The sequence below is a fragment of the Syngnathus acus genome, chromosome 2 (assembly GCF_901709675.1).
Source record: "Syngnathus acus chromosome 2, fSynAcu1.2, whole genome shotgun sequence".
NCBI lineage: Eukaryota > Metazoa > Chordata > Actinopteri > Syngnathiformes > Syngnathidae > Syngnathus > Syngnathus acus.
The window spans coordinates 10,949,408-10,971,137 of NC_051088.1; the positions used below are offsets into that span (position 1 = coordinate 10,949,408).

At 40.7% G+C, this 21,730-nt stretch overlaps 1 protein-coding gene and 1 long non-coding RNA gene across 3 annotated transcripts; one reads left to right on the forward strand and one right to left on the reverse strand.

The window, feature by feature from the left end:
- The first annotated feature begins 389 nt into the window (after positions 1-389).
- Positions 390-19,850, forward strand: rapgef3 (Rap guanine nucleotide exchange factor (GEF) 3). 2 transcript variants are annotated; one of them, XM_037246082.1, is made up of 27 exons: positions 390-521; positions 7,167-7,214; positions 10,953-11,059; positions 11,318-11,439; positions 12,249-12,420; positions 12,691-12,775; positions 13,018-13,078; positions 13,279-13,355; positions 13,596-13,742; positions 13,819-13,919; positions 14,244-14,332; positions 14,419-14,497; positions 14,979-15,129; positions 15,221-15,303; positions 15,389-15,419; positions 16,298-16,370; positions 16,496-16,633; positions 16,707-16,804; positions 17,086-17,211; positions 17,316-17,497; positions 17,960-18,050; positions 18,127-18,177; positions 18,358-18,445; positions 18,544-18,608; positions 18,690-18,744; positions 18,858-18,929; positions 19,414-19,850. In XM_037246082.1, the coding sequence occupies exons 1-27, from the start codon at positions 453-455 to the stop codon at positions 19,530-19,532; spliced, it is 2,580 nt and encodes an 859-aa protein (XP_037101977.1). In that variant the 5' UTR covers positions 390-452; the 3' UTR covers positions 19,533-19,850. The 2 variants fall into 2 exon arrangements, with proteins under 2 accessions (XP_037101977.1, XP_037101976.1); XM_037246081.1 differs by lacking the exon at positions 390-521 and adding an exon at positions 4,537-4,842.
- LOC119119620 lies at positions 400-4,423 on the reverse strand. The gene is made up of 4 exons (XR_005097366.1): positions 4,323-4,423; positions 3,690-3,830; positions 1,812-1,878; positions 400-483 (listed from the first exon to the last, which is right to left on the reverse strand). It is a non-coding gene; the product is annotated as an uncharacterized LOC119119620 (long non-coding RNA).
- Positions 19,851-21,730: the final 1,880 nt, after the last annotated feature.

Sequence of the window (21,730 nt, forward strand, 5' to 3'; positions counted from 1 at the left end):
TGTTTTGAGAGGTTTATAGAAATAAGTCATCATCATGAAGAAATAATTTACATTTATCCGTTTCCATACATGGTACATGTTTTCAATTATTTTTACTGTATTTTATTTTTTTCCAAATGTGTTCATTTGTTTGTTATTCATCTTGATTTTGTAAGTGGTGAGTGGTGGGACGCCCACTATTGACCAGCTGAGGCAGCTCCGAACTGTTTCCCCAAAATGCAAAGCTAGAATAAATTTTGTCCCGCTCTGTATAATGCATCTATGTCTTTCTTAGCTTTAACTCAAGTTGCATAACCGAGGCCTGCCATGTGAAAGCTAATGCCTTATGCCCTCGAGGCTAACTATTCACAGCCAATCAGAGGAAGGCCATCTGCAGTAACTCTGCTCACAGATCACGCGGCCTTGTTTGTCTGGAGAGTTATCTTTCTGTCATATAGGATGGAACGGAAGAAATGGAGGAAGCACTGCTAAAAATTTGGAAACCTATGGACAAGCAGAAGAATGTCAGGAGGTCACCCACGGTGAGTCAATGATTCTCTTCTACTTTGGTAAAATGTTTGAGTTAGGGCTGCTCAATTAAGCGAATTTTAATCATAATCACGATTTTGACTCCAGACAATCTCAAAATTCATATAATCGAGGACAACTTGGTGATTCCGTTCTGAGACGTGGAGATCCTGCCCATATTTAACAGGCAGTGTTGTACCTCAACGCATTCAATGAATGAAATCTCATGAACTTGTTCATATTTTGGAGGAACGTGAAGTGAACGTAGTGCATTTTTGCTCGTTGGGACGTTTTTGTGAACACGCTCATTTTGGGGCCATTGAATGGTTTTGAACAGCACTTTTGTTCAAAGATGCCAGGTTTTGTCGTCTTCGACTTCAAAATAAAGCCCAGCTAAACACAAAGTAAACAAGGCTTAAATTGGCAGGGGAAAAGGATGACAGATGCTCCATTCAATGATTGGGGGAATATTGAACAGAACAATCGTGATTATGATTTTTACCCATAATCGAACAGCCCTAGTATAAGTGACTTTGGCAACAAATTCCTCTGTAACTTTAAATCATGTCTTGCAATTAAAAAAAAAGAGTTTTTGCAAGAGATAGAATTGACTCAGTTTGACTCATTAGTGTCAGTGAAAGTGACTTTTGTTAGTGTTGGATCTTTTAAAACTGTATTGATGCATATTATTGTCAATATACCGTAATTTTCCATGTAAAATACGCTAATTAAGCTGTGAATTGAAACTAATAGGTAGAGAACTGAACTCTCGCTCTTTAGATAGCCGACGTGTCTTGCGCATCCGTTCTGCGCATACTGTCATGGCGGCCTCCATATGATATCCGGTCTGCGATGGAGATTAAAAAACAAACAATATTTGACAATAACACACCATCAAGGATTGCACCATCGCATCAAACGATGTGTCGTCAATTATGAATTTTACTGACTAAGTGTGTTGGGCAGGATGGCTGAATGCGATGCGCGATTGACAACAAACAAGAAGAAAGGTGTGATTTCAAGTTTTATTTCGAGGGAGATTTTCTTCAAAAATTGTTGTACCCATGCATAATGCGCACCCCAGATTTTAGGACAATAAATTAGTTACATTTTGCACATTATGCATGGAAAAACACGGTATTACTTTATACACACATACACACGCACACACACACACACTGGTTTAGGTTCACACTAGTTTAGTCGACGGTTAGTAAGAGGTTATTTTGATGGCTTTAACTAATTAAATATCTCCATTTGATAAATGCGTGTCGGTGTGTTTGTGTGCCACAAGACAGACGTACCAGACAGTTGGCCAAGTACACATTCCATGGGCGTAGTAGATCAGCCGCAGGAAGCCCCACTCCCTTCCTCAAATGATTTAAATAGAAACAGAGATGGATGTAAATAAACACGCACACAAAGACACAAACACAATTTTTATAATGACCAACCACGTAACTACCTTTTTTTATGCAACTATAATCTATTCCAAAATGAGCATTTGTTATGTCTAGAGTGGTGGCCTAAGGAACAAACTACTAGATATTTGTGCAAAAAAAAGTTAAGGGACTACTGATTTAATACTCGTAATTGAAAGTATAAATTCTAAATGTACTTGCAGAACAAATGTGAAAGTAAAAACGTTTGTTTGGTAAGTTGGTCCAAAAGGAAGAAAAATATCAACACACAAAATACGAACACGTACTCTTATTGACTACAGTCATTTTACTTGGAAGAAAAATTTTGTTGCTTATCAGATGATGCATTGTTGTCGTTTAACCTAGAGCTAGCTAGCATGGGTTTTACACTCAAGATATTTTCAGTGTCATTTTTTAACACCCGAGGCTGCCTGTTTTTCGGCTGGCACGAAGGTGGCAACGCGTTATAATTTTTTTATAGCTTCTATTGTCAATTTTGACAATTTTGATAGTGACAATTGTCTTGAGTAAAGATGGATAAGGAATATCTTGGTTCTCCAAATTTGCCCGATCACTGTCATTGTTAATGCAGCCTGGTTCATGTTCTGCCATGTTAGAGCTGTTTCGTCTATTTTTTCTGCTTATGAGACTTATAAAAATCTGTACCGGATTGAAGTATTGCTATTTTGTTACTTCCTGCCATTGATTATGTTATGGTTTTGCTTTATTGCACTGAAATTGTACTTGGGATGCAAAACTTCAATGTAGGTTGCAAAGCTGAAACTTCACAGTAGAGGCCAGCATTTACCACGTGAAATACAAAACTGGCTGTACATGCGCAGTAAACTGCAACTTGTGTGGTAAAATGTGAATAAGAAAAGAGGAACTAAAATATTACTTGTTAATTAAATTAGCTTATCTCTTCAAATTCTTTGACCTCAGGGTGGTAAGCTTGTAAATAATGATCCTTAAAAAGTACAAATTTTGGACATCAAACTCGGTGCATGACTGCACTGCATCTATTCTCGGGTAACCCAGCTCTGCTAGAGAAAATTGGTGAATGGACATGTTATTATTGATATGCATTTAGTTGTGCCTGCCAAGCTCATCAATTGTGAAAATACACAACTGTATTATCTATTTCTGAATGATTAAAGTTTGCTTTTGACCAGTGCTGTGTTCTATTTATGATCAATGCAGCACCTCACAAGGCTAGCAACACTGTGTTTTCTCACTTGTTTCCGTGCTGAAAATACATTGGAGCTTTTACGGAATACATGTGGTGACACAAAAGGCAGCTTTATGGATCCATAAAGCTACGAGTGTCAGTTTAACGGCAGAGCAAAGTGCGGGCAAACGTGAGAAAAGGTGAAGCAAAACTCCTGCGCTTGAGTAAAGACGTTCAGGCGCTTTTGTTTATCCGTAACTTTGCCACCAACATAATGTTTATCTGGCCCAAAGCTGGGACAACTTGATAAGCATACAGAGTGAGGCTGGTCATCATCTGATTACCTCAGACAGCTTCAAGAATCAACAGTGAACAGTATTTTCATAGGACGCATTCCCTTCAGCTGGGCAGACAAGTGGTTAGCTTGTGGTAAGGCTGCTAAAAACACGGTGAGGTTAATTGTGTCATGGGAATCAGACATAGTCAAGCACAAATCTTGAAGAGCGACAAAGATTTTTTTCAAAGAGTCAAATACCCACTCTTCAACCACTTTATGTATTGTCGTGACTTTCCATCCATTTCATTGCACTTACCCTCGTGAGGGTGGCAGGTGTACTGGAGCCTATTCTAGCAGACTCACTGTGGACTTGTTGCCAGCTCACTCATGAGGACAATTAAAGTCTTCAGTTAATCTACTATTCATGATTTCGGAACGTGGGAGAAAACCAGAGAACCTGTAGAAACCCACACAAGCATACAAGCTCAGGAAAACAGGAAAGCTGGAGCCCGGATACGAACCCCTGACCTCTGACCTGTGAGGTGGTGTGTAAAGCAGTTGCCTCCCATGCACCTTTAATTTAAAAAAATGCTTATTTTTATTATTTTTTCAATTAAAAGTTTTAAATATTTGTATAATAATTTATAATATATTATTTGGATGCACATAGTATTTTTCTCTTGCAATAAATTGCTTTTTTTAAAGAAAAAAAACAATCAATTTCTCATGGCATTCTAACTTTATTCTTGTAACTTTTTCCCATGATTATGTCATGTTTTTAACGGGAAAGAAAATATATAATACAAAATCAGACAGTACCGTTCCCACAGCTTCTTAAATCGTGCCACTGTCTCACTATTGCAGTGGTAAAGAACAGCCCGGTAATTGTGATCTGTATCTCGTGACATTTTTGAAGCGCTCGAAACTGATGATTTAAAATGAATATTACCAAATTAACGTCATTCGTCATGCTGCTTGAATCGTGAAGACGTAAGTAGTGAGGTAAAGGATTAAAGGGGGGTCACGTGTGCAAAGCGCACACTAGTGTGCAAAGCGCACACTAGTGTGCAAAGCGCGCACCAGTGTGCAAAGCGCGCACCAGTGTGCAAAGCGCGCACCAGTGTGCAAAGCGCGCACCCCGCGCGTGCGTTCGTGAATGCCACTCCTCCCCGATTGTCTCAAAAGTGACGCAGCACGACGACATGGCCAAGCGGAGTCGAGTCCGACTTCGGGATGCTGGAGCAGATGAGATCCAGAATCGGTACCATGGTTCAGCTATGTCCGAATGAGACTCTGATTAGCGTGTATGCGCTGCGTGCGCAAGTCGCGTGACGGGCGCTACTTTTCCGATTTTCTTCTGGTCAACTGTTGAAATGTGAAATAAGATGCATCTGTTTAGGAGTTACAATTATCAAGTGTTTCCGGACCGAGACTTAGTGGACACGCCGACCATACGCGGCATCAGATGGGTATGTATATTCACATCTCAGAGCATGCGCTCTTGAATGAGCGCATTGTTCTATACTGCACGCAAATTACACACTACAGCGTAATGACACGCGTCTCTGTCTTTTTTTTTTTTTTTTTTACAGCAAGTCATCTCAACCCGATTGTCCATTTAGAAGTTTGACTACAATGCATTCTTTTTTTTTTTTTTTTTAGAATAACAATGTATAACCTTCAATGAGTATTATTACAACTTTAATTGCATCCAAATTCAACTTTTGCAACTTTTAATAACCATGTGTGTTTTATGCACTTTAGTGTAACTTGTATGTAGAGGTGCAACAATTGAATACTTGTTTAAAGGGTCCTATGACATCAAAATCCATTTTTATCCACTGTTTTATCAAAAAAAATTTAAAAGGTCAGTGACTATGATTACATGCAGTCAATAACTCTTTTAAAACCCGAATCTTGGCAGTATTTAGCTTTTTAAAGCCCACGTAAACACACCCAAAAATGTGAATATGCTCTTACTCGGGTTTAAAATCTAATTTCCATTTGATGACTGCACTATTTCAAATGATTACATTTCACTTGATAACATTTTATTGGATTAGAAGGACAAAAAAGCAAACACTACATGTGATGGTTTAAGTCTGAAACTATTCCCAGCCACTTGTGGAAGCACATTTGTGCAGCCCTTTGGGTGGATACAGGAAGGCAATCAAAGCAAAGTATTAAAAATAGTGTATTGTTTATTGTTCACCTTCACACTCCCTTTCTTGGAAGAGCCTGTTGAAGAGTGTACAGAAGGAAAGTTGTCATTTCCTGGTCACATGAAGACACAACATTCAGATAGATGCCCAACTTGTTATACTTTCAGACTTAATACAAATATCATCTTGGTGTTTATGTCCAGCAATCTTTCTTCCCCCATCAGCGACGCCTTTTATGTAACAAAATTTGTTACCAGCAGCACTGATCTGAATAGACGGCTATTGCGTCTCTTCAAGTTAACTTACATAATAAATTACACAAGAAAACTTCAGACACTGCAGAGGATGTCCTCCCAAGTTGCCCACTGTTAGGAAGAGGGCAAAAGTCCAGGCAGAGAAAGCGTCATGAGATGTGAAAGGAATAAAAAAAAGCTGTGAAAAAGACATAAAACCGGTCATAAAAGTCAGAGTAAATAAGTCGGGTGGGGAACGAGCGAGCAAAAAGCAGACCATGCATACAATGTTCTCCTGTGAATGTTTCATGTTGACATCATTAATACACACAACCAACAGGCAGGCAATTGCTCCATTAAAAACCTTGTTTAAGACTCTCATTCTGTCGGTCGGCGTCGAAAGGCCGCCCAATGTTTGGAAGGAGAACTTCAATATTTGGTCCAACTACTGTATGTCGGCCTCACAAAGCGCTGATGCTCATTTCGCAATAATTTAATGAAGACAGGCTTTGTCACCACTTGCTAGCTGGTACAAGTTAGTTTGTCCAAATGTTAGCCAAGTGACGTGTTTTCTTGTAAGACATCATTATTGTTACTAGCTAGGTTTGCTCACCTATATACAGTATGTGGACAAAATATGTAACATTCCCCAGTCATCTGATCGTGACTGCGTCCATAGGATCAAACTAGTTTTTCTACATTTCCTGCATATGCCTCGTGCATCATTTGATCAAGGTCATAACAAAGAAGACAATGTCCTATATGTGGTTTTACAACACCATTAAATCAACGAGTGTATTTTGTCTTTTGGCCACCTCGTCAGACGAGAAGCTAACAAGGTTGTTTTCCAAGCGCAAACAATGAGGACCATTAGTCGGCCATCCACACCGCCGTGTGACCGACGTATGAGGAAATACAAAAGTGTGTGTGCAGGAGAAGCGACATTTAACAGATGCGTCTGAGATATGACGTGAAAAGTGTCTCATCAATCAGTCTGGTGCCGATGTGGGCGTGACGTAAAACGTAGTCAGTACAGGGCAGATTTCCCATCTGAATGATTTTTTTTTTGCAAACAACAGTAACTCAGATTAATATTTTTTCACATGTCCATAATTGCTTTTGCAAAATATAAATTGTTGACATTGTCTAGCGTTTGCAAAATATAAATTGTTGACATTGTCTAGCGTGATTCATTCTGCCCTCCACTGAACTCATCATTCAACTCATTTATCAATCATGCATAAATTATCTGGAACCTAATGCCAAATGATTCAATAGAAAATCAAACTAGTAGTTGCTCCTGTCCTAAATTTGGATTGCATGTCTTTGGTTAAACTTTGTTATTTAGATATGCAAAATTGGCTCATGACACCATCCTTCTCTCTCTCCTTCTCATAGACTCCACTACTACCACGGGTGCTGGACTCAAAGGACACAATGAAGCAGGTGTGTATGTGAAGCGAAGCATGGTCCAAAGAAAGACGTTATTGTTCTCCTGGGCGAGTTTTGCAGCTCCTGCATCCTCTCGGTGTGCTGAACTTATTCTTTCGTTGTGTTTAATATCTCGTGAAACTGACCATGCGAGTCTTGAAAAGCACATTCCTGACGAGACTGGTGGTCAGAAGGAGTCGAAAGGGCACTTGAGTGCTCACTGCTAATCGACCCCCCCCCCACCCCCACCCCAAGCTGGGACCCTCACACCACTCTTTATCTCAAGCTTGCCTTAACTAAGTGGTAAGGAGAGAAGAAGCAGCAAGCACACCGATAAACAGGCTTAGGCACTGTGGGAGCATATTATTTAGTTAAGACGACACACTGAGTCTGAATAACAGCAGAATTCAAACAATATGTTTGTTCGTTCTAGTCATGATATCAAAATAACATTTTCATATACACGTACGCAGTGTTCCCAAGGGTATATGCTACTTGTGAATTCACCCTGGTGGAATTCATGCTCCATTAGTCACTCAAAAATTCACCTACACGCTGATGCATATGAAATCTTAAGTATTGCTGTTAAACAGTGGATGTGGCGAGCGCCGAGCAGCTGTGTCTCGCTGGCTTAAAACCAGGAGATGGGCGTGTTCAGTGAAGTTGACTTGCCTCATGCCTTAAAGAAACACCAACCTCTAGCAGTTAATCCATTGACAGTGATGTCATGGCCCTCCTTGGCCTCAAAAAAATAATGGAAAATAAAACCACGTCGGGTGGCACCATACTGGTTCAGGGTGGTACAAAAAAAACAGAACTAAGTTTCATAGATCCTTTTAATGTCTTTCATGATTATACGAGTCTAAAAAAATGACCCTCCTGTAGTTACAAGCATCATTGTGTCACTACTTGCAAAAGTGTGCCATTCCTGTTACAAAGGTCACAGTGCCTTCCAATCTCCCTGTCAAATCACACAGTGTTGACATGGGGGGGGCGGGGTCATTCCACCTTACAATACTAATGACTCAAGGAATGCACAAATGCAATATACTGGTGCGGAAGTGTTGACAATTGCAGTCCGGCTGTGAAATGCTTTCGAGCATGTGCGATAATGAATCTCGCTGCACGTTGACAAGACAAACCAGTTAATGTTGGAGTGGCAAATCTGAATTATTCATGTAATTTAAGAAAAAAATAGACTTCTATAAGCTGCTGGTTTATCTTGACTTTCCAAAAAAAGATGTATGGGAATGTAACTTTAGCCATGTGGTACATGTTGCATGTAATTGTTGATTCCAGATTCACAGTGACAATCGTTATGTCTATAGCTGTCAATGGCAATGCATGAATTCATGAATAATTGGTGCAGTGGGTCACTCACCTGACCTCCCAGCTGGGGGCGTGGACTCGGATCCCACTCAGTGGCAGTGTGAATTGTTGTCTGTCTTTTGCTCTGCACCAAAGTCAGCTTACGTGTGATCATCTCCTGTTTCCTTTTAGCCTGAAAATGATGAGCAGTGCAGAAAATGGATGAGTGGACAATTAATAGATACTCCTTATCAATGATCAAAGAATTTCTGTCTTATACAGTATGAATCCCGAGTCAGCCTTTTTTCAGAATTCATACAGAATGACTTTGTACCTCCGCTCATGATTCAGTTTGACAGTTAGTGTGAGCCAACCCAGCTTTCAAAATGAAATACGACTTTTAATAGTGTTTTTGCTTGAGTAATGGAAAGTTTGCCTCTTGGAAAAAAGTAAATACAAGTTGGTGCCTGAGAATGTCACAGTGGGGATCAAAAGGTGAAATGGGCCCCTGGGAAAGACGAACGTACCTTGTGCTCATGACTTCATCATTGCAATCGTGCAGGACCCACGTTGGATTTATTTAGGGGCCGGCAGATCTGGGAACAAGCTAGTTGAAGTGCATGGAACAGATTTGCGTCGCAATTCCTGGTCCAATCACAAAGCAAAGGCTATGTCTGTTTTAGTTGTATAATTGGCTTTCTTGTTTGGAATTAGCATGTTGCATCTAAAGTTGCAATTTTTCCGCTACCCCCACCCCAAAAAAATCATGGTTTGTCAACGACTTTAAATTGTCTTCAGTGTTATGATTAGAAATCTGTCGATGTAGGGTAAAGATTTGCTTGTGTTCACAAAAACCTGTACATCAGGTTCATTGAAGACTATTGCCTTTGGTGTTTTGAAAACATTAAGATGACAAAAGACTCAATAGAGTTGTTGGTGTTAACAAAACCATGTACATGAGGTTCATTGAAGACTTTGGTCTGTTGACACAAGCACATAGTACAGTACAATAATTTCAATAAAGACTAGCTTCAGTCGTTAATAAAATGTGGGTCATGTTTATAGAAAACTCTAAACAAAAACACTTCGTTCTCTAAAGCTAAAGCTTAACTGCATGATTTACAAAGATATGGTTCAGATACTTTGCTCTCAAGGAGCACAATTTTGATAGGGTTTAAAACACTAAATTGAAACCCAACCCCTTTTTTAATATCCTAATTCAAAACCTTGACCCTAGTTTGAAAACCTAAATTGAAACGCTCTATTTGCAACGCAACCTTGAAACCTCAACCTTAGTTTAAAACCCTCATTTGAAACCTTAATGCTAGCGAGAACCCCAACTTTGCATCCATAACTATAGTTTAAAATCCTAAATTGAAAACGTAACCCTGTGGTTTCAAACTAGGGTTATGATTTTGAAATAGGGTTTGAAACCAGTGTTCTGGTTTAGATGTAGTTCAAAGCTATGGTAGGGGTTTGAAAAAAGATTTCAAATTAGGGTTAGGGTTTTGAAGTAGGGTTTCAAGGGTAGCATTACAGTTTTAAACTAAGGTTACATTTTCAAAGTTGGTTTTCCAAGGTAATCCTCACACCGATAACGCATCAATCCATATTGGGCAAAATGACAATTTCTTTTCTGCCCAATACTACGATATAGGTCGATATTTAGGCCATTATGGAAAACTGCATTAAATATACTCATGTCCAACCATTTGTTTTTAATATGGAAACTTGGGGTAGAAATGTTTATATTTATTCGTATTTATATTATGTATATATTATTTTATTTTATCTTGTTTATTTTTTCATTTTTTTATTTTCGTATTTACTTAAATGAGAGCCTCAGTTGGGCCTCCCTCTGCAGCCAGCCCGCCCGCCCCCCAGCCTTGGCACCAGCCTGCTTCAGAGGCTGACGGGTTTTTGCACGCGGAGGAATGATGTATTTTCCTTTTTGACTCAAAGGCAAGAAGGTTGAAGCAAAGCTACAATTTCATTTTGTTGGTGTCATCAAGCGCAAAGGATGGAAAAACCGGACAGCCACATTGACGCCCATTCTTGTTACATAAGACTTGTTTCTGCAACAGTGGCTCACAGGGCTTCAGCCACCCTTTTCAGGTCTTGGACCTGCTCGCCTTGCGTGCTTTCGAGGGGAAGTGAGGAGGAATTAAATGGCGAGTTGAATGGAAACTGACCAAGGGTGGCCGGGGAGCCTCTACGCGTCACAGAGTTACGGGGCCATTTCCAACACCCATTACAAAGATCTTCTCACGTGCTCTTAATTATGCCAGATCATTCCCTCACTTGTGTATACAGAACCATTGCATGGCCCAAATTGTTCTCAGCCAATCTCTCCATATCATAAAACAACCCAATGTCATATTTATGCCCCTGATATAAATATAGTTGTGTGTTTAATGACTCACTGCTCACCTCTGTGTGCTTAAGTTCCCCTCAGATCGCGTGGTGAAGGCCGCAAGGTCCGTGTACAGAGCCATGGTCGTGAGGAACCCTGGCTTGATCCGAGATCGAAAACATCACCTCAAAACTTACAGGTAACATGCCTACTCGGATGGACATTGTGCTTTCCTTTGTCGGGAATGTTAATGATGAATATTGATATATTGAAAGAATTAATTAACTTTGCCCTCTTATTTCTGCTACTATCCAATAAGCTCAGTTATGTCTCTTATTTCCAACGCGATTTTATATTACAAAAATTACATAACATTTTAAATTACAAACCAATAAATGGATTTACAAAATTGCGCCTACACCATTTGACATCCTTTGTGACTCACCTTCATTCATAGACAATGCTGCTCTGGTAAAGAACTTGTCGATTGGCTGATGGGACAAAATGAAGGCCTGCAGTCAAGAAGCCAGGCAGTCGGAATGTGGCAGGTCCTGGTGGACGAAGGAATCCTGGTTCATGGTAGGACACTGAGACATTTCAAAAAGACATTAGGAATATTGATGCTGAAAACGAAGAGATCCATGAGGAAAAATGAACTTCAGATCAACTACCCAAATCTAGTGAATGTAGTTTCGAGAACTAAACATGTCATGAAATTACTAGACAAAAAAAAATTCAACAAAGCATAAATTTGCTGTCCAATCTCAACAATCATATTATATACTGGCATTTCTTAATGTAATATATTCAGCAAATGATATCTCAGGCAGTACTCAGACATGCTTGAGGAGCTTAAAATGTGACTTAAGTGTGCAGGCACAAAATTAACCCAGTCAAGTATGCACTATCTACAGGAGAAGGCGCATTGTCTGCCAGCAAAACAAAAGTCCAATCAAGCGAGAAACACTCCATCATCTATTCAAGTGGCTCACTTGGAATAAATTTTCATTCATTCTACAATGTTTTGAAGACACTTTGTTTCCAGTGCTCATATTTAAAAAAAAAAAAGTTTGTTTAAAGCGCAAGCAAGAATTGTAATTAGTCTTAGAAAACTATCAATAGTGTACTGTGAGGCCAATGTCACATTAGGCTCAATTTGTGACATGTAACAATTAACGCATATGCTAACACTAAAAGTTGCAAAGTAATTTTTTTTTTTTTGATAAGGACAATGGAACCTTAGTTGCTGCCATGACAACCACTAATCCAGTTTTTTACGCAAGCCGATAAGAGTCCCAGATGGACAATACGTGCATGCTTGTGGCTTACAACCAAATTAGCCACACGTATTTGTTTACTTGCATTGTCTTTGTCTTTTCCATGCCAAGTGAAACATGAGGTGAACTTCCACGACAAGGACACGCAGTTCTACCGCTTCCTGGATTCCCAGTTTGGACCAAACCACCTAACAAAGGACTCGGAGGATGAGCTGCAGGAAAGCCTGTCGCTGCTGTCTCAGCTGGGCCCTGACGCCTTACTCACGATGATTCTACGCAAATGGTGAGTGCCGTGGAGTCTTGGATAATCTGTCACAACATTCCACATCACAAATCACTGTTGCCAGCAGCGGGTACATGCTGGGATAGATGCTAAAGCCATTTGTTTTTGAAGACGTGTTCAATCTGCCAAACGACTGCATGTTGTTCACGACCACCGTGTTGGGCTCTTATCTCAAATTTTTGCTCCCAAGTCAAAGCGTATCTAGACAATTCCAATTCTGACCTAATGTATGCTTTCCTGTGTATGTCTTAACAAGCCTTTTGTGTTTAGTCCAGCCCAGAGAAGTGCTGAGGACCTGGAGGTCATTTATGAGGAGCTTCTCCATGTCAAAGCCGCCGCTCATCTTTCCGCCTCGGTCAGTCACTGCTATTGACGCATTACCAAAATTCAAAGTCAATTATATTACTAATTCATTCCTAACAATTTTTGCCATATTAAGTGTTTGATAATTTCTCTTATTGTAAGCAGGCCTGGCATTCCTAACCCAACAACACTTTTTTACTTTAGTTACAAGAAGTTCTATCAGAAGGCATCAAGCCAACATTTCCTAGTTTGTTTATTCCTTGAAGCCAACTTTTGTCCCCGCTGTGTCTGTAGGTGCGGAAAGAGCTGGCAGCTGTGCTGATGTTTGAATCACATGCTAAGGCCGGTACCGTCCGTAAGTTGGCCCACTTTTGTACATGTACACACGTCTCATTGTGAAGACCAGCTATTTAGCACAATAGCACGTTTCAATAAAGCACGCCAGCAGCCCTTGAAGCACCATGGTTGTCAAAATGTGCCGACATCAATGCTGAAGCGTTTTGATCATAATGCACACTTGAAACGTTGGCTCAAAGGTTTGTGTTGTTTTTGAAGTGTTCAGTCAGGGGGACAAAGGCACTTCCTGGTACATCATCTGGAAAGGCTCCGTCAATGTCATCACACACGGGAAGGTAGGTCAGTGGCTCTGCTGAATGATAACACCAAACAAAAAGGATTTCTTTCCTACTTGACACAGGAAGGCTAGAGCCAACATTCAAATCTGTGGAATCTGCAAATAACATTTGCATGCAGTTGTGAGTTTGTTAAACTGGCCTTTTAATCCCAATTTACCAGTTCACTCAGGTTTGAAGTGCAGCACTATTTCTATCTATAGAAAAACAACATTGACAACAGGAGGTATGTGCGTTCAGGGTCTGGTGACCACACTGCACGAGGGCAAAGATTTTGGGCAGTTGGCCTTGCTGAATGACGCCCCGCGTGCCGCCACCATCATCCTGAGGGAGGATAACTGTCACTTCTTGCGTGTGGACAAACACGACTTCATACGGATTCTCAAGGTCAGCTGACCGTTTGCTCCATTGCAATTTTGTTTTGCTGTTGTGTGATTGTATTTATGCGTTTCTTCAATTTCAGGACGTAGAGGCTAACACGGTGCGATTGGAGGAGCACGGGAAAACTGTGCTGGTGCTGGAGAAATGTGCTGACCCAGATGAGCAGGGGGGAGCTGGAAACAAGTGAGGGACCCAGACTCCTGATAGCTTTGTAAATGCCCCCCATTCCGCAAATTACTGATCAAAAATGTTAATATAATATCTAAAAAAAAAAAAAAGCCAAGAATGTACAGCTTTTGGGTAAAAATTCTTCTACTATAATTTTTACTGGTGGAATTAAGATAAAAATTATACTGAGAAAGTCAAAGTCATCAAAAGAATCATTACTTTTTAAAACTATATTGAGGTCTGACACCTCACTTGGTTGCTTTCCTAATCGCTAAATCTGCATACATAATACTATAGTGCAAATGTCAACATTATTTCTTTTTTTCTTGTTTTGTGCAGGTACACTGTGATGTCAGGAACGCCAGAGAAGATCTTGGAACACTTCCTGGAAACAGTAAAGTTGGACTCCAACGGGACTGATGCCATCGGTGAGAGGTTTTCTCGTCTTTTCTTGTTTGTTGGACAAATTCTTCATGACCTTAGCGGTCTTATGTTTTTTTTTTCTGCCTGATAGATTCGTGTGTGAGCGATTTCTTGCTCACCCACAGAGTCTTCATGCCCTCCAGTCAACTGTGTCCTGCACTGCAGCATCAATATCCTTAGGTCATTGGTTTTCAAACCACATCTATTTAAGTCTTTCCCACTATAAGCCACAATTTCTTCCTCCCAGCTTTTGTCCCCGCAGTTTAATCAGTGATCAGTCTTATTTGTGGATTTTCCCGATCCACTATGTACAAAAATATGTTTGTAAGGATTAAAACGTGTGTTAAAAGACCTTAAAAACATTTCCTGTAAACGCTATTCAATTTTTCACATAGTTTGTGGGTGGTCTAGAACAGAAAGGGGATTACTGTAATCCAATTCTTCTTGACTCCATCAATCAGCTCTACTTTTGTCGCACTACTGACACGATTAGGCTAAGAAATGAATTGGCGGCTTATAAACCAAAGCAGTTGATATGTTGGGGGAGGGGGGTCTTTTAGATTTCATGTACTCTTAATAGATTCAATTTCATTTTAGAGTATTGGTGTTGTCAACCACCTTCAAGTGAATGTTTCTTAACGAGCAATGCACCTACCAGGCAGAGCTCTCTGAGGGATCCGAGCAGGAGAAGGCCGCCTACGTTCTCAACACGAAGCAGAAGGTGGTGAAGCTGGTTGGTCAGTGGGTAGCACTCTATGGTCTTCTGCTGAGGGAAGACCCCATTGCCGTAACGTTTCTGGAGGTGAGGTTAGAAATCAGTTTTAGAGTTGCATAAAGTGAAAGTACATTTTGACTTTGTGTGTACTATTTATTTCTCGTGTGCTCTCAAACAGAAGCTAAAGAAGGACATTGCAGCGGATTTTCGTTTGGCTGGCGTGCTGAAAGATCAATTACGGGATAGAAGAAGAACAAAAGTGTAATGCTATTAGTGTACCTTAAAATATCCTCAACAACTTCTCGAGTCTCAAAATGCAGCTAATGTGTATTGTCATCTTCACCAGGTTAGAGAATGGCTACCACTCATTGGGCAGAGTAAGGACCATAATTCTTTGCCTAACAATGTTATGTAATGTTTTACTAATTTTGTTTGTAGCTCTGTAGCTTAATTTCTCATTGGTTCCAAATCCAGCAACTCAGGTTTGTCATAGTCATGCTAAGCAAGTTCAAATGCAATGCAGAACCTGACAAAAGTGTATTTTGTTTAGATAGGATCTGCCTGTTTTTGCTGCCCTCCTCATTGTCCTTTCAGCTCCATATCCTGTAGCTTTCAACAAGCAGACTTTAAATGTTTATTTTTCCAGGCATGGTGAGTCGCAGTGTATTTCCCGTTTAGATCCCATTTTGGATGTGCTTCTTTGCCTTTTCTAAAAAGCGTTTTAAATCAGCCCACCTCTCTTTTAATGCTGCTAACACTTGAGAAAGGAGGCAGGGAAATTATGATAAAGCATTGGCCTTGCTACATGCATTTTAGCCAAGCCATGTTGCAAAGGGTAAAAGTATTTGGAGTGATTTATTCTCCGCTCAAAAGATGTATTAAATAACTTCACTAAATTATTGAATTTTTCTTGCTCCATCTTGCCTCCCACGGTTTGATCTGTCCATTAGCATTACTTTATGACAAACGCCTATGACGTCAAAGCCAGACTTGCGGGTAGTGGTATGTCCGTTTTGATCACAATAACTCTTGATATGAAATGTTTCATCACTTACAGTATGACTTAATTATTGCCAGTACAGTTGATAAAAATTTCCATGATGCCAACGGTTTGACCTGATACCACGGTTCAAATTGCAAATCAGAAGGTGGCCAGCACCCTGAAGAAAATGTGTTCCGCTGTAACGGCACATTTATTTATTTTTATTATTTATTTAGTGTTGCTTCCCTGTTGTTGCTCTGCTGTCATCAACAGAACTCATTTGACTGGTTTGCTCACAGCGAGGAGTCTGTTGGACGGATACAACCAATCAAAGCGCAGGATAAAGGTGAGCTGTCAAAACATTCTGATATGGAAACTGCCAAACTGTGCTTGTTTTGGCCGACAACTTGGAAAAGTTGCCTCGGCCGTTTGCAGCGTAGTGATGTGGTGACGTTCTGCTCTGCCGTGCAGTGTTATACGAGATTTACACGCCAGACCACCAAGCTCTCACGCTGATACTGCCGGTCAACATGTCCGTCCAACAAGTAATGCTGTCACTAGTCAAAGCTGGAGGAGATCACGTGCTGGTCAAGATGAACTCAGCTGGAGGTGCCAAATCATCATTGTGACATATTTTATGCTAGTCAAAACCTTTAATAACTAACGTTTGCTACCCTGACAGAAAGAGCCCAGTTGAAATTGGATGCCACAGCCGTGTTCACCGCGCTGGGACTCAACGAGAGACTCTTCATCTGCACCAGTGGCCAAGTTGAAAAACTGGTATGGATATTTTCAATGTGGTTAATTGAACAAACTGCTGGTAAACATCGTGTGACCGCACGTGAATGAAGTAACACGGTGTTTATCTACACAGTTCTGAGGCTCCGTTTGAATCTTGCCTTTGGACTTCCTGTGTAGCGTTTGTATGTTTTCCTCGTGCTTGTTTGGGTTTTCCTAAAGGCATCTTTTGTGCACTCAAGAAAAGATTCCTTTGAGATCCTCCCTTTTCTGACATACCCAATGATTCTATATCTTCTCTCTTACTCTCGCTCTTGACTCAGACGCCCCTGAAAGAGCAGCAGGGTCCCGAGCGAGGAAGTGCCAACACACTTGAGCAAATGTGCTCCAAGGACATCGCCAATGAACTCACCAACTACGACTGGGAACTGTTTACCGCCATGCACGAGGTCAGTCGTCGATCCGTCATTCTAAACCAGACCTGCCGTCACTTGGTTCCTTTTGTATCTTCATCACCACACTGAGGTTGATAACCCTCCGCCTCTTCCTCCAGTCTGAGCTCATCCATTACGTATTTGGACGTCAAAAGTTCCCAGTCTCCATAACGGCCAACTTGGAGCGTTTTGTCCGTCGCTTCAACGAGGTTCAGTACTGGGTGGTGAGCGAGCTCTGCCTTTGTGAAGACCTGGTCAAACGAGCCATCGTGCTGAAGAAGTTCATCAAAATCGCTGCAGTGTAAGAGTCTGCATCTAGTGATGGGGAGGGAAAAGGCTTCAAGGTGATTCATGAACCAAGTGTTGTGTTTTTTGAGACCTCTAGATGGCACTATTTGTTCAACATTGGGCAGGAAGCACTTTGGCTTGCCATTTCCCCTTTTAACCAACAGTGCCATCTGGAGGATTAAAAAAGTACAACTGGTTCATGAATCAAACTTGAAGCTTAATTTCCCCATTTCTATTGCATCCATTTTCTTTCTTTGAACATTGTGTTTCCATTGTTTATTTAGGCAGCAATGCCAGTTTGATCTGAAATAATTGCTCCCTCTGTCAGTTGCTGCTACGTAGGGAAATCCATTCTGCCACTGTTTCTTCAAGATGAAAATTCACAACAGAACCTTGTTGAACGAAATCAGACGTCACAGGGTCAAAACTTGATCAATAAAATGACCTCAAGTTGACTGACTTTGTGTCCTTTCAGATTAAAGGAGCAGAGGAATCTCAATTCCTTCTTTGCCGTGATGTTTGGTTTGAGCAACAGCGCCGTGCATAGGCTTTACAAGACCTGGGAGGTGATACTTCACTTCACGTGTGACACTTGAATAATGTCACCATTATTTTTCACAATTAGCCCGTCTCCTTTTGTAGAGAATACCCGGTAAGACAAAAAGAATCTACTGCGCCTACGAGAGGCTTATGGTGAGTCGGACTTAAAATATAATGTGCCTGTGCAGTGGTTGGAACGGTTCACAAGTGTCTAAATAACAAATATGTGACATGATGCATCCGTTCATGCTTCCTTGTATGGAAAGCTCATATTGGAAACAAAAACGGTGTCATCTGGTGGCCGTTAATGCAAATTGTACTGTCTTGTGCCAGGATCCTTCACGCAACCACCGAGCTTACAGGCTGGCTGTGGCCAAACTCAACCCCCCTTACATCCCCTTCATGCCTCTCATACTCAAAGGTAACCAACGGTCACCACCAGTTATCATCATCGTACAATAACGGAGCACAGCAGTGACGTGAGTGACCAAAATGACCAGATGTTGCATCTTTTTTCAGACATGACATTCATCCACGAGGGAAATTCCAACCTGGTAGACCGGCTGGTCAATTTTGAAAAGATGGTATGACAGACTTGTGCTTACTGACTTGTATTTTTGGAACAAATAATCAACACTGTGACCTAAATGTCCTTCACCCACAAGCGCATGATTGCCAAGACTGTGAAAATGGTGCGGCTTTGCCGGAGCCAACCTCATGGTGAGTGCCATAAGGTTATATTTTGGACAAAAGTATTGGGACACGTCCATAATCTAGTTGTTGCGGCAAACTATGCTAAATGACATCAACCGACATTTCCGATCCCTCTGCAGTGCCTTCGTCGCCACAAAGAGGCCTTGCTGACCGAATGTTTCTGGAAAGCCCTGCTGCACGCTTATCTACATGTAAGTTGGATTACGTTTGTGTAGAGATGGAAAGGCCGTTGATTTGGAACGGCGGGGTCCTTCCTTGATGTTAGGCAGAATGCTTGCCTAATTGTTAGCACTTTTGCCTCACAGTTGATAGGTGTCTGGTTCAAATCTCAGACTCCTCTGTGGGTTTTGTATATTCTCCCTGTGCTCACATGGGTTCTGTCCAGTTCCCATGGGGAGAATGGACTATAGATACAACTGAACTGTACTTGAAGTAGAAATATGCTCATAAATAGTTGTCCTCGTCTTTACAGGCCCTTCTTTTACCCCAGTTCTGAGGAGCGGCTCAGATAAGCCGTTTTGTGAATCACTACCCTGGCCACAGGCTAAATCGTAACCATTAGAAGAAAAAGCCATGAAAATTTGTTTATGTTCATTGCAACTCACAGCATTCATTTTTTTTTAAGAAGAACAAAACCATACATAGAATGTCTTGCTTTGTTCTCCATCTTTACAGACTCGGACCACGCACTCCCTTTGCGGAGTCCCAGCAACATCCAACACTACATCCAGAACCTGAATGTGATCGACAACCAGCGCAAACTAACACAGCTATCGAGGACACTAGAATGCTAGCGCACAGAAACTCCGTGAACAAATACTCGAGCTCTGGAGGTGCTGCTAGGCTGGTTGTCATGGCGACCGACTCAAGGATGAGACGAACTTATGCTGAACTGCAATCAAGCTGACGGCCTTCCAACACTCTCTTGTGTTTTTGTGTTATTCATCAACTTCATAGACTGCAGTCACACACCACTTCACAAAACGCCAGAGGAACACAATCAGCCTTTCACTATTCGGTCAGTCGTTTATGCACAAATGTTTATAAATCAGTAGATGCTCTGTATATGCATATTTCATACATTTGTTTTTCTTAATAAATTATTTTCCCAATTATGTGCATTCAGTTAAACCCCAGGGGATTTGTTAAAAAGGGAAACAGTTTATTTAAAATACAAATCATACAAAGTAGAAATTTCTAACTCATAGCAGGAACAATTAACCTACAAGATGCGCCCTCTCCATCCAGCAAAATTAAAATGAATCCCCAATATGGGGTGAGAAAATTCACAAGTTACCATTTGGAAATACTCTCCTAGTCATAAATATGTACAACGACTTTTTGGAAGAGAAAGGAAGAAGGCTAGGACATGCCAAAATTCAAAACAAAATAAAGGTGGCAAGAGGTGCAGTGCCTTCACATGGTGTAACCACAGGGGACGATGGAGGTGACACTCCGTTCTTATAAATTAGGAAGAATCTTGTAGACAATTTGAAAAACATTAAATCCGTATACTATACGTGAGGGGGGTGGTTAGTGAGGCAAACAAACGTGAACCGTGTTTAGTAAAACAGTCATGTCGGGATAGAGGCAACCATACAGCGCATCATCATTATTCATCATGTCAGCTCTCCAAGGTTGGTGATCTTTATCCGTGCAACAAAGTGGTGACAAATTCAATCAAAGTGTAATATCAGCAAAGACGAACCTGAACAACGAAATATGTGCTTATCGCAAACAACACTTTAGATTGCGTAACAAAACTAAAATAGAATGCATACAAAACAATGACTTGGGGGGGGGGGGGTGGTTGACTATAAATATTGCACATCTAAACAAGCTCCCAGTGCCTGGTTGGCCCATTTCTGATGCCAAAATGAGACTTGGGACGGCAGTATTGCAATACGATAGTATCATAATACGATCGGAAGACCACCTGGTGACACAAATTAGAACGACAACAGTATTGTGATACTTCATCAATGACAATGGAAAGGGCGGGCTGTCACTATTAAATATTTTCAGAATTGATTATTCTAAAAATTATTCCATCGATTAATAAAATAATCACATACAATTTTATTGCCGTTAGTGTATTGAAAAACGTGTTTTTCCTTTTAACAGTTTTATTAACCAATTGTTTTATTTATACGGTATTATTTAGTAATTAAAGAAAAACTAAACAACAGTTCAGCAATATCACACAAGTAGGATTGATGACATTGTTCTCCAAAGTAAAAGCGTGGATTGCAAATTTGAAACGCAAAAAAAAGAAACGAGTCTCCGCTCATAAAGGCAAGAGAAATCAGAATTACTTTGAGAGCCTGAAATCAAATGATGACTCGATTATTAAAATATGAGGCAATATTTTGATAATTGATTTTTTTTCTCGTATCAAGGCTTTGATAATAAAATGTGGATGGTGGCAACATGTCATGGTGGAAAGCCGTCGTCAACACTCAGAGGGGCTTACCAGGACCTACCGGTGGGAACGCAGAAGGAATTCATACAATAAAACTAACATTCATAAATATGCCATTCACACAAATGCATATCCGCTATCACACTCAAAAGTCAAAGTATTTGCATGTCAAAGTCCAAGAACAAGACTAAAATCAAATTGAAAAGAAATCTCAACACTTGTCTGGATCAAGTTCAGTCCTGCAGTCTTTTGGTTGTAATCTGATTTTGTTTTTCCCTCTCTTAGTCAAACGGGTCATAAATAGTATGTCACAGTAACACCAAGCTGAAAATGGGCTCCTTCACACTCGCAGAAACCGCTCCCGACATGAACCTTCTGTGTTGGCTACAACTCTGCTGATTGTCACGTTCAGGGCTTTGGTTCGAGGCTTCGTGACTTTTCAGAGTCCAGAAAACGTTCTCTGGCGGAACTTTTAAAGCAAGGCTTTGTCCAGTTCCAGTCCCGTCTCGAGTTATTTAGAGGTTCTGGCGAACAAGCAAAGCGATCAGTAGCAGGCAACTTGAAAACCCG

Excerpts from the sequence above, each read along its gene's own strand:
- rapgef3 (XM_037246081.1), top strand. The coding sequence starts at position 4,759 with ATGCATCTGTTTAGGAGTTACAATTATCAAGTGTTTCCGGACCGAGAC. Across the intron at positions 14,333-14,418 it reads CAACGGGACTGATGCCATCG|ATTCGTGTGTGAGCGATTTC; the intron begins GTGAGAGGTTTT and ends TCTGCCTGATAG. Across the intron at positions 15,420-16,297 it reads GCTACCACTCATTGGGCAGA|AACTCATTTGACTGGTTTGC; the intron begins GTAAGGACCATA and ends TGTCATCAACAG.